The 12,251-nt window shown below is 38.6% G+C and overlaps 1 protein-coding gene across 4 annotated transcripts in view; it reads right to left on the minus strand.

Moving 5' to 3' along the window:
* fstl4 (follistatin-like 4) overlaps positions 1–12,251 on the minus strand; it is a 258,262-nt gene that overhangs the window by 3,284 nt on the left and 242,727 nt on the right. For all 4 annotated transcript variants that reach the window (XM_019272616.2, XM_019272621.2, XM_019272610.2 and 1 more), the window contains 3 exons: positions 10,766–10,915; positions 5,786–5,893; positions 44–153 (listed from right to left, as the gene is read on the minus strand). In XM_019272616.2, the coding sequence (XP_019128161.1) occupies positions 44–153; positions 5,786–5,893; positions 10,766–10,915 (368 nt within the window). The remainder of the gene's footprint in view (positions 1–43; positions 154–5,785; positions 5,894–10,765; positions 10,916–12,251) is intronic.

Genomic DNA, 12,251 nt, shown 5'->3' on the forward strand with positions numbered 1-12,251 from the left:
TAAGGTCAGAGGTGGCTCTGTGTGAGTGTGTGTGCTGTTTTACCTCACATGAGTGATGATGAGATTGGTTGGAGGAATGAAGAAGTCGCTGACCCTCTGGAAAGTTGTGCGGATGGCATGATGTACTTCTCCTACACTGGCTTGAGGAATTACCTGTAGACAGTGACATAAAAGGGCATAAATATTAAAGGGATAGTTTGGTAATTTTGAAATGGCGTTGTTTAATGCACTTAGCATGGATAATGTATTAAGTCGAAAACGGTCGCATGTCCTGAGTTTAGAGAAGCAGACAGGGACTCTGGCACAGAAGCAACGCTATGAACTGCTGTGGACAGTGTCAGCAGAAAAGCCTATTTTAGCCACCTAAAAAAATATCAATATCCATTCAAGTGTAAGCTATATTAGGAATATTTTCCATTTTATCTTCTTGTCAGACAGCCTTTTTTTTCTGCACTAACCATACAAATTGTTATTCATAAAGCCCCACTCTATTAGACCACAGATCAGCTGTTTGGATCTCAGCCAGAAAAACACAAGCATGCACCATCTTTGCAATCTTTAAAAACATAAAGTTTGATCTCGCAACTTTCTGAATGAAAAACAAAAACAAAACAGATCTGCTGTGTATTATAGTGCTTGAAGTTCCATGGTTACTTTTGTCTCTTTTTGGAGATGACTTTGAAAATTGTTTCTTAAATCTTGGCCTTTTTGGGATTTATACAGCACTAAACAATACATAATAAATCATAGTTACAAAAATCATTGTAAAAAAATAATTTTGATAATGATAAAATAAGTATTTTTCTCGCAAACATTCTATAAGAATCCATTAAATTACTTTTTGTGACCCATGTGTGTATAGAGTCACAAGTTATCTTTTTACTAATGGGCTACCATGTAGGCTGATAAAGCAGGGAAATATACACCCATACTCATTTTCAGATTAACACTGAAGACTTCAAAACTATAAAACAACACACACATGGAATTATGTGTTAACCAAAAAAAAGTGTAAAAGTAAAATATTTTATATTATATATTCTACAAAGTAGCGCCCTTTTGCTTTTTGACCGCTTTGCACAGTCTTCTTGAGGTAGTCGCCTGGAATGATTTTCAATTAACAGGTGTGTCTTGTCAAAAGATAAGGTGTGTGATAATGGTAATTAAAAGTTAACTTTAAAACAGTATGTTGCTTATATAGTTTGTCCACCACAGAGCACTAAAAAGCTTGATGTGTAACAATTGCTTAATAAGGAGGCGATATGTGATGGCAGGTTGCCAATAAGGGCTTTATATATAAACAGAAACTAATGTCTGTCATGTCTTACTGTTAGAGATGTCCACCCAACCTTTTCATACAAGATGCAACGATGAGTACAATAACTGTCACTGGTTATTCATTTTAGGGCAGGGTGATGAACTGGATACAGGGGTTTAAGAGTGGAGGCAGAACTGACAAGAAGGCTACCTCAGTCATCAGTTTCTATAAAAAATATCAAATGTTTTGTCATCGCTTGCTGACAAGTGAGTAAATGTGAAAATTAAACTTAACTTTTTGATCCAGCTAGACATCAGTATATCTATACCTTAAGTCCCTCTCAATAGTTTGGCCATTCAGAGTGGTAAAATACAAACTGTTGTCCACGGTGTATCTGGCTTAAGAGAATAGCATACTGTATGTTTAGTCTGGTTTACTTCCAGGACTAATTTTAGATTCCAAAAGTGCATCTTGTGATTTGTTAAACCTGTGACCTTTTAGCTTCTTCAGGGTGCTTCTAGTTTGTGTGAATGAAATAAAGGCTCATAGATCTCAGGTCTTAACAGCCAGAGCTTGTCCAGGTGACATACCCATATATCCTGGAGCAGATAAACATCTACAGTTTATGACTTGAGCTGATGAAACGTGGCCCCACCTCACTGCTCTGATAAAGCATCTTATTTAGTGATGGTTGTCTTCATGAAGCACACGCCACAATAAAATCCCCCCATCTCTCATGTTGTACACCTGGCACTGCATCAGCATGTTTGTAAAGTGCAAGGTGAGGCGGGGGGGTGCACTTTTGATGGGCTCCGGATGTTGCGCCTTGTCTGTGACACATGCTTCATCATGCATGGTTGCATGATCAGGTCACAGTCAAATGCTTCATCATGCATGGTTGCATGATCAGGTCACAGTCAAGGACGAATGAGGTGGTTTACGGGACATGTGCGACCAGTCGACTTCTGCTCTGCGATGCTGCTGCCAGAGTAAGACCAGCTATTTTCCTTCTGATTTTAGAGACTTTATATTCTCTGAGAATATTGTTTTAGACACCAAGGCAAATGTTGCTAGAGAGCATATTAAATATTGTTTTAAAAAGGAAAGAACTAAGTGTAACATCTATTTTGATACCTACGCCTGCACTGCTGAACTTCTACCTGATGCCCAATGGGGGGCCAGGCTTCACACTCCTTCATCGGAACTATCAGATGCAAGAAAATAAAAATAGCAGTTCAAGTTGCAGAGTTATTACTTTTTTCTATGCTGCTGCAATACTTCTCAGAAGCCCGCACTCTCTCGATCCGTTACCATCTCATCCATTTTTAACAAAATATATCTGCCGGTTTCTCATTGCTTGCAAGACATGAAAAGAATCCTCATTAAAAAAAAGCCATTACAACAGTTGTAGAATACAATGACGGGAGTTAATGAGGTTCAATGTAATATCGCTCATGTATTATTAGGCAGCTGCTATGGTCTCCAGGGCTGCAGGTGCTCTCAACTTAATGCCACTGGCTTCCCTTTGTCATCGCTCATCGTTGGATTTCATATCCACAAACTCAGCAACAAGACCCAATTGAGTTTTACTCTGCCCCTGTCTCGCTGGCTGCCCTAATACCTGAGGGGGATTTGGTTCTGCCTGAGTAACTTTTGCTTTTCAACAACATTCACTCTCCAGAAGCCTTTTTTTTTTCTTTCCCATCTAACTACAGTGCATCAAAATGAGATGGAATTCAATAGATCTCACAAGGCACTGTGTTACTCGGTTATAGGAATTCAGCTTTTTTAACATACTGTCAGAAGTTCTCATCTTGTCGCTTTGTCGCTAAACCATATTATGGCTTCTCTGGAAGACTCAGTGGCTCGTTGCTTAAGATCAATGGTCAATTCAAGTTCATAAAAATGATATCATATTCCTATAAGTGCATGCATAAGAGAGAAAGAGAGGTGACAGATGTTTGGTTTTATAAAGATCAGATATTCACATTAAATTAATTTAATTTGTTTTGATGTCAAGTAGCAAAAGTAACTTTGTTTATTTAGATATTGTTTTTTTATTATCATTTAAAGTATAATTTTTTTGGTACTTTGCCTTTATTAGACAGCTTAAAGTGTAAAAACCTCAAAGTTTTGATGTCAGTCCAGATATTTAGGTATATAGGCCTACCTGCAATGACTTTTTGGGTCGATAAACTGAGGAGCAACACTGAAGAGAGATAAGGCTGACAGGATGAGACAAACTTTTAATTTATTTAAGATTAAATTAAAAGATGAGATGATATTAATAGCTTGAATTTTCATCATAAACATTGCAATAATAATGATCAGTGTTAAACATATTTGGCAAACATCAGAGATAAATTGGAAGAAAACAGATGGCAAATACTGTGTGCTTGTGTGTGTGCGCCCATGAGTTAAATGTCTTGTTGGCACGTAGACTCAGACTGGACTGACAGTCTGAAAGGCCATGCCTCTCTCTGCCCGGCAGAGATTCCTCCATTTGTCTTCTCTAATGAATTGACAATCACACTCCCTCTGATGTTTACACAGAGATATTGAGCCATCCTAAAACTTGGCTGCTTGAAAATACCACACACACTCAACTGAACGTAAACCTCCACACATTTACACACTACGAGTGCACAAATTTACATGCACAAACACAGACCCACACTCATACACATGTATGATCTGCTGAAGCGGAGCGGTGCCCCTGTGACAGGCTGCTGCTGAACAGGTCAATTACTTTCAGTCCAAATGATAATGACATTATCAGACCATTTATTTGTGGTGTGATCCACGTGGGCACCAATCCATTATGCAGTTTCCCTGCAATTGCATTTTTGAGTGATTCATGCCCTGCTCTCCAATTATTCATTACTCCTGAATGACTGCAGAGAGGGGAAATGAATAAATGAAAAAACACAGAAATGTGTTTTCTGCTGTTCAGACAGCAGCCCCAAAAAGAGCAGAAATGGTATGCAAAGCTGTTTTCTGTAGTGATTGTTTCAAATTATGAGAAAATTATTTTGTCTTTGATAAAAAACATCTTTTAATAGAATTTTCTGCTTCATTTGAGACCACAACCTCTGATAGAAATTTGAAAACAACTCCAACATAAACACTGAGTGTGCACCTTAACTGAGACGACAACACAAAAACAAATCCCCTGCTAGTATACCTACACTCTATGAATAACCGTGCAAAACTGCAGAACAGGGAAGTGTATGCGCACACACAGTCTACTTGGCCATGCAGATTGTAAATCAGTAGAAAACCTAAAACCCACACACAGGTGGTTGTCTTTTCACTACTTTTCGTTGCCAAACCATAGTGGCACCTTTTGGATCACTATGCAGTTGTGCAGGTTCTTTTATATAATCCAGAAATAACTGTAAAGTGGAAACAACATCGTGAAGAAGTGTCATTCATAGGACCATTTAATGACTGCAGTACCGTTAACAGCTCCACAACCACTGATTAACTATTAAAACTTGTTTGAAACCACTAGTGTTCAAAACCAACAAAGCAAGTGATTTTCGGAATAGAAAATTAGTCATTTCTCTGCATAGATCCTCAGAACAATCATAAATTTGAGAGTGTATCATCCCTCTGCAATCCCCATAATGAATAGACACACAGTACCTCACATGATTATAATGGGATCTTTCTCTCCAATGGGACATAGCAGAACAATAAACATGTTTGTGTCTATTACAGAGATTACGACGGGATCCCTTGGTGGCTTTACTCGTGGCAGTTTCCTCCACTGTTGCATTGGCACACATGCGCACTCGCGCACACACATATAAATATTGGCCCTATAAAAACAGCACCATACCTCTCCCACAAGCACCAGCTCTGTTCCCTTTTCCCCTCCCCTCCACCTCCTCGACCCTGCATTTTCTTCTCCCTTCCCTCGCCTCACCCAATCCCCCGAGGTGGATTAAATACAACCACACCTGTGATCATTTCTCATTTGTGAAGCCTCCAACACCAGTGGTCCAAAGGGACACCAGGCACAAGCAGACAGCACCGCAGCTGTGAATTGCTGTTTTGCTGGCTTGGTAAATGCTCTAAAACATACATAGATTAGATGTTGTCACGCAAATACTTATCACATAAACAGGGACGACGGTACACAACTGAGCTCAATTAGTTACGAGGCGCTGTTTTCCTCGCTTGGTAAACTTTCTGCGGTTTATATAGATTATATTGTTACAGGAAGATAATCGCTCATCAGAGCTCACAAATACACACACACAGCAAAAGTTGGTGTAGAAGTAAGACAGTAATAAACAGGGGCTATTTGGTACTTTTAAATCTGCACTGGGCTGAATTTTATGTAAATAATCACCTCCTGATTTAAAAATGAGGTTGCAAATAAAAATACCAAACAACAAATAAAGTGTCCCCTAAACATTAACAAGTAAGCACTCCAATATCTCTTGGTGCTAGTTATCTGTCTACTGTAGCTTGAGACTAAACAGTTATTTTCTGAGAGAGCTTTTCAGTATTACATACCTGAAGTGTTGGGTGTGTTCTGTCCATATCCCCCCATGTTAGGACCCACACCTGGTCATGTGACTTGTCATAGAGCATCTTCACCGGGTAAGGATCTGTTGTTACTGCCTAGAAGAGATGGGGAGAGTGAAGAAAAGATTACTTTTTTTTTTCCTTGTGCTAAATAAAGTTAAAGCTTTGTCCTTGGCGCTGGAAAGTCACAAAAGCCCAGCTGATATTTGTATAAAAACAAGAGAAACATCCATTACTCACATTTAAGCTAGTAAATGATAAACATTACCACAAAAATATATGTAAGTAAGATGAATTTATTTTGCTCATAAGCTATAACTAACACTCTCCTTAATTGAGCCCAATATTATCAGACTTTATTAGCTTATTACAGATACTATATATATTCACCAATATATACCAAGAAATAGCAGCATAGAAATGCCAAATCCGTTTGAGATGACTTAGCATTTCCATTACCTAGTGTTTCCGCCAGAGGGCCCTGACAGGTTTATTTATTTGAACTGTAAAAAGATGACTCGCAACGTATCTTGTTCACAATTCTTTAATAACAAAGTTTAAGGGATTGTTATTAACAGTGTGTTTGTTAAAAAAAAACAAGCTGATTGTTAAAGTAACACCAAGGCTTGGCAACTAGGAGACCAGTAAGTAAGAGCGCTATTACAAAAATCGTTTTGTGAACATGCAGTTTGGAAATGGTGCCAGTGTCCCATTTCACAAATGATTCACTTGCAAATTGCAGATAAATTAGTGAGTCCTGCAGTCCTCTTGCATGCTCATGCCTGGGCTGCAATTACAGTGCTTGTTTTAATTAGTTAAATGTGTCTAAACTAATGCGAGAGCAAATTATCTCAGGTTGCAGCTTGCATGTTGCAAATTTGGTGAAACAGGCCCCAGCAAGCATACTACCCCAACAATGAAACATTCTCAAGAGTAAGCTGTTATCACATCTCGCACTAAGTAGGTGTAAATGTCAGAAAGAGAATGAGAAAGTGTACAGCATGTGCACGTTTACTGCTGGAGAGGTTTTAGTGAGGATATCTGTCAGACATCAGGTGAAAGAACAGAAAGAATAGAGAGTAAGTTGCAAGACATTCAAAAGGAGGAAAGACAGAAGTGAACAGACATGCAGAAAAGGGAGAGTGATGTGGGGGTGGGCTGTACTCAACCTCAGGTCTGCTGCAATGTCAACAACAAAGAATAACACAATCCATTACCCTGCTTCTGGCTGGGTGGACAGGGAGCTGCTGACACCCTCACCAGTGGAGCGAGACCACAAGCTCTGTGTTCAGTAATGGGAGGTCCAGCCCTCTGCTCTGCAGTGGTCAGCCAAGTGCCAACTCAGCATGTGTGTATGTACATATGAATTTGCCTTTGCACACATTTAGCTTTGTACATGATGGGAGCAGATGCAAAGCTGGGGTCAGGCCACAGTGCAACAAACGAGGAGGAAACAGACTGGATTTTGTGCCCCCCTCTAAAAAACTGTTCAGTTAATGGCATTGCGGACCTAATTGTGCAAATTAATATTAGTGTGGCATTAGTGTGGTTAGCTGGTGCTGAACATAATCAGTGGCAGATCATACCAGTTGTAAGTCATGTTGTCTGGTTAATGTGCTCTTTGTAAGCCGGAAGGTGTCTGTACACAACCAACCACCACCATAATGTGTGAAGGAAAAGAAATCTATTTCTGCAACACTGCTTTACGATCATGAGTGGGTGGTTTTTTGTCACTTTGAGGAAGAGTGACTCAATCCATTGCAAATAAATTCTTGAAAGAAGAAAGACTCTTCTTATAACTCCAGAACTGCAAATAGCTAATCCGGCATACTTTTAATGCTTCTAATTTGCTAAAATGTAAACAAATACAAGCTTAAAAAAAATACAGTTCAAGTTGTAGCCCACAGCGAAACTCACTGCATCCATTATAATTCCTGTTGACGTCCCCTAAAGCATATTGGAAACATTACTTCCAAAAGTACAAAGTAAGACAAAGAATAATACTAAATGGCATTTCAGATTACCAATTTCATCCTTTAGGAAGCCAGCATATGAACATATGAAGTATTTTGAAAGCAACAACATGCTTATTTGGTTTCAAAGGAAAGACAAAGCATAACAGAAACCCAAAATCAAAACTGCATGCCGCTTACCACCGATTTACTGCAACACAAAGAAACCACTGTAGTACGTTAAAGTGACTACAAACCAGAGGTCTTTGCCATCTGGCTTCCTTTTTAATTAGCCGATGTGCCGTTTGTTTTCATACCCATTGGGAGGTTAGCTGGCACAGGTCTGACACATCAGAGTCAAGGTTAGATCCCTTTGTCGGAAAAGATAACAAAGGTGCTACTTCCCTGTGAGCAACAGCATGAAAATCATGAAAGCCTTTATTAGTGCATAAGTGTTCTAGTGTCTGCTGGAAATCCTTCCTTAAAGACTAAAGGTTTTGGAAAAATAGGTAGTTTTTAAAAGGTGTGGAAGCCAACTTTTAACTATATCACATCAGTAGTCTGCTTCACTGAGATCTAAATTTGTGATTTAATTTGCTGTAACTTTCTACAGTTCTCCAGATGGAGCTTCTATTTAGGAATGTGTTGTTTTTTATGCCAAAAGAAGTTCATCTGATGGAAGCATTCCCAATAGTAACAATAATAAGATAACACCTTTTTCTTTGTAATAGTCCAAGAAAACAAAGAAGCCAGTTATATTTTTTACAAAAAAATCTTGCTTTCATTTCATACTTGTTGAGAAAAGTGTTAATATATTACAGTCTACTGTTTGGATACACACCCTGCCTTCCTGATCACTGCATCGGTCACCTTTGTGAGGATAATAAATGCAGTATTCTGACTTTACCATAAAAAAATTAAAGCTATTGTTTTGCTCATGCATTTCCTCTCTCAGTGGATAAAGCACAGTCATTGTAGTCTGCTGTCGTCTCTCTTGTTCTAAAGGCCATTTCTAAAAGGAAGCTACAAATGTGTTTTGTGAATAGAGCTTTGAGATAACAGAGAAAGAGTAGAAAAGGAAAAAGGGAGGATGCATTAACCTTCTGCAACCAGAGGCCAGAAAGGGTCTTCCAGAAAGAAAGAGGGTGAGAGGCAAGAGACGGAATCGGGTGAGCAAGGGAGGGAAAGCAGTTTTACAGTGCTGGATGGAGAAAAGGAGAAAAAAGGGTTGGTGAGTCACAGTTCACCAAAGATCATGACCTGAACTTTTAAAAGTTGTGCTACAAGACACCTCTGTTTCTTTCAATTATGTCACTTCACATTTCAATGTTTTACTGAATATTTTTATTTACGAAATAAGAGTTAACCCCTTTGGATACATCCTTTGTTTCCTTGTCATTTTTGTTAAATAATTTCACTGGTCTTTAATACATTGCATGCATTAAAGAGTGCACACATATCTAATCTTTGGTTGTCTGTTTTTTCAAACTGATAACAAGGTCAGGTTACACGTTTAGACTGACATTTTTGCACTGCTACCTCCTCAGTTTGCCATCTCACTGCTCAGACTTTCACTTATCTCCTCTCTCCTCTCCCGCCTCCTTCTCTTTGAGTTAGGCCTATTTCCTCTCATCCTGTACCTCAGTATAAATGATGTTGACCCTGGGAAGAACCCCTGAGGGATTCAGTCTCTAAACAGCCGTTACAGGCAAGATAAATGGTGAGGCAGCCAGCACCCACCTGGGCACCATATTGTTTCAAGTGCTTGAGGTGCATTTGATTTATTTTCCCTTGCATGTGGTCTTCTTATATTGGTGGCAGTTCAATAGCATGGCAAGTTGAATCGACTGCACCTCACTTTGGTAATGCTGTTTGACATGTAGCCAAACATTTGCTGCATTGTATACAACCAATGTTTAAAGTAAAACTGCACGAGGTTGTACAATAAATCTGTTTTTTATCAACCTAAATCATTAAGTGGAAGTGCAGCAGATGAAAGCATTTCCTCCCACCACCTTGCTATGCTTTCCATTTCTAGCTGGCAACCATGAAATGACAACTGTTACTAGCAGATTTTTACCAGCAACTCTAACTTGTTTGAAAATGGAATCTCCGGCTACTTTTGTGATATCATACAACACTGCATGCTACGTTCAGGTGAAAAGTCGTCATCCTTTACATTTGATGATGCATGTAGGAGACAGAAAGGAGAATAAAGAAGGAAAGGAAAATGGATAATAGACTGTTATTGCGTTCTAAGCTTGTTTAGATGTTAGATTCATGCTTCAATGTATTTTGAAAAAATATGTTTCAGTGAACAGCTAAAGAGGAGTTTCACGGAGTTGTTGTTGTACAGTGGTGTTACAGTACAGAGTGGAGGTTCTTCCCTCAGTGCAAACACTGGCTGCAGAGAGCACACAAACCAGATGCCACAAAAGTTTAATGTTGTCCTGTCATCAGGTATTAATTGACATTTTTAGTGAATTTGGGGCAGCTGCTATGACCTGCTGCTAGTTTACTGGTCAAAACATTTTTTAACATTCAGACACACATATGCATTGCATATATGGTGTAATATTTGTGGATAAGAAGAGCAGCATCACAACAATAGCGCCTGAGATGGAAAAAACGCAGTAGAGAACGCTGAAGAAAAGTTGGATATGAATGAATATGGATCCACCATGTAATGCCTGGATTGGCCATGATATTGATCTGAAGGAACTGAAATCTACTAAGCTGCAGTACTTGTGCGTTATAAAGAATAAATATATATAAAAATATAAAGAATATAAATATATAGAAACTTGAACGTAATCTCACATCTTTTTTTAAAAGTTTACTTTTCTCATTTGACATTATTCTGAGTGCTGAACAAACTTGCCAACATGCAACAATTTCTACAAAAGCTTTACAATGTCAGTCACCAACTCTTAGATAAAAAAGTTCTGAGATTTGATGTTGTTTGTGAGACTTCACTTTTGTGTATCGTGAAATGCCAGATACCTGCTCCACCCACCTGTACCACCTTCTGTGCTTGAATATCGACAACCAGCAGTCGGCTCAGGAGGGGCTGGGACACGTAGATGTACTTATCCCTGATGTTGACTGCTGAGGACCACACGCAGTGCTGAGGTGACACCCCCTCACCTTTAGGGCACATCTCCTCCTGGGAAGAACCAACACAGAACAGAGAGGAAGATGATGGGAGGTGGAGGTTGGCAGGATTTCCTGGTGCACTATAGATCAGCAGGATGGTGCATTTTATATATCACCCTTCACGTAACGATTTGGACTGGGCAATCATTTAGAATTTTGAGTTATAGTGTGATGATATGACGACAACATGGCATGAATTTATATAATTCTAATAAAATGAATTATTCAAATCAAATTGTTATACTTAATAATTATGTTAATTGCAACCAAAATAAGTGATTCAGATTCTTGTTTAACACGAATATTGGTTTTAAGCGAATTGTGGTTAACATGTCTCAGCTCCAAAACCATGTTGAAACTTGAAACACAGATCACTGCATTGAACAATTTAACTTTTTTAAAATTTATTGTTATTCTGTTGTTAGACCTACACTATTGTTTCTTCCATTACTGATTTATTTCAGTTAACAATCAACTAATTAATCAATAAATTGTCGGAAATATTCAGAACCCATGGAATGTTTGTGTTGCTTGTTTGGTCAAAGTAACAGTCCGAAAAAACAGAACTACAAACTAATATAAAGCCAGTAAACATATCATGTTTAACTTGATAAATTAAAATAACAAAAACAAGGAATCTGTCAAAATAGTGAGCTGACTTATTTGATCACTTAATGCAGAACTTACTGTATGATAAAAAGAAAAACAAAGAAAACTTTGACTTATGACTGAAATATGAATAAATAGTATTGATTTTAACTATGCACCCCAGCCGTGCCAAAGGGGCATACTGATGTCGTTACTACTTAATTCAAACAGTGTTTTCATTATTGGTGTACTAATAATAGATATGATAACCGTTGGCCTTATGAACCAGAAACCCTAACCCATTCTTAACTTTGGAATCACATTTTGCATCAGTTTGAAGCAAACATCAACAAATTCATATTCAAGAACTAAGTCAAGCAACATACCGGCTCTACAGGCCCTGCAGCCGGCTGTCTTTGCTGAAAACACATTTACACACACACACACACACAGGCTATGTATACTGGTATGTTACTGCTCACTCTCTCTCACACAGACACCACCTTGTTTTCTCCTCTTCACCTCACCATAGTGGAGAAACTGCTGTTTACAGCAGGAACTGGCTAACACATGGCTTACTGAGTTTGTATTGATCTCTAATACAATTACAGGGTCCTGTAAAACCCAAATTCCTCAGACGAACAAGCAACTTTTACCATCTAAAGCCCATTGCTCTGGGAGAGGGATGTCCTCCAGTGGATTAAAAGCCTTGGGGTCTGTAATATAGACTCTATAGTCTACTGATGCGAGCTGTTGAC

The sequence above is a fragment of the Larimichthys crocea genome, chromosome XXII, assembly GCF_000972845.2.
Source record: "Larimichthys crocea isolate SSNF chromosome XXII, L_crocea_2.0, whole genome shotgun sequence".
NCBI lineage: Eukaryota > Metazoa > Chordata > Actinopteri > Sciaenidae > Larimichthys > Larimichthys crocea.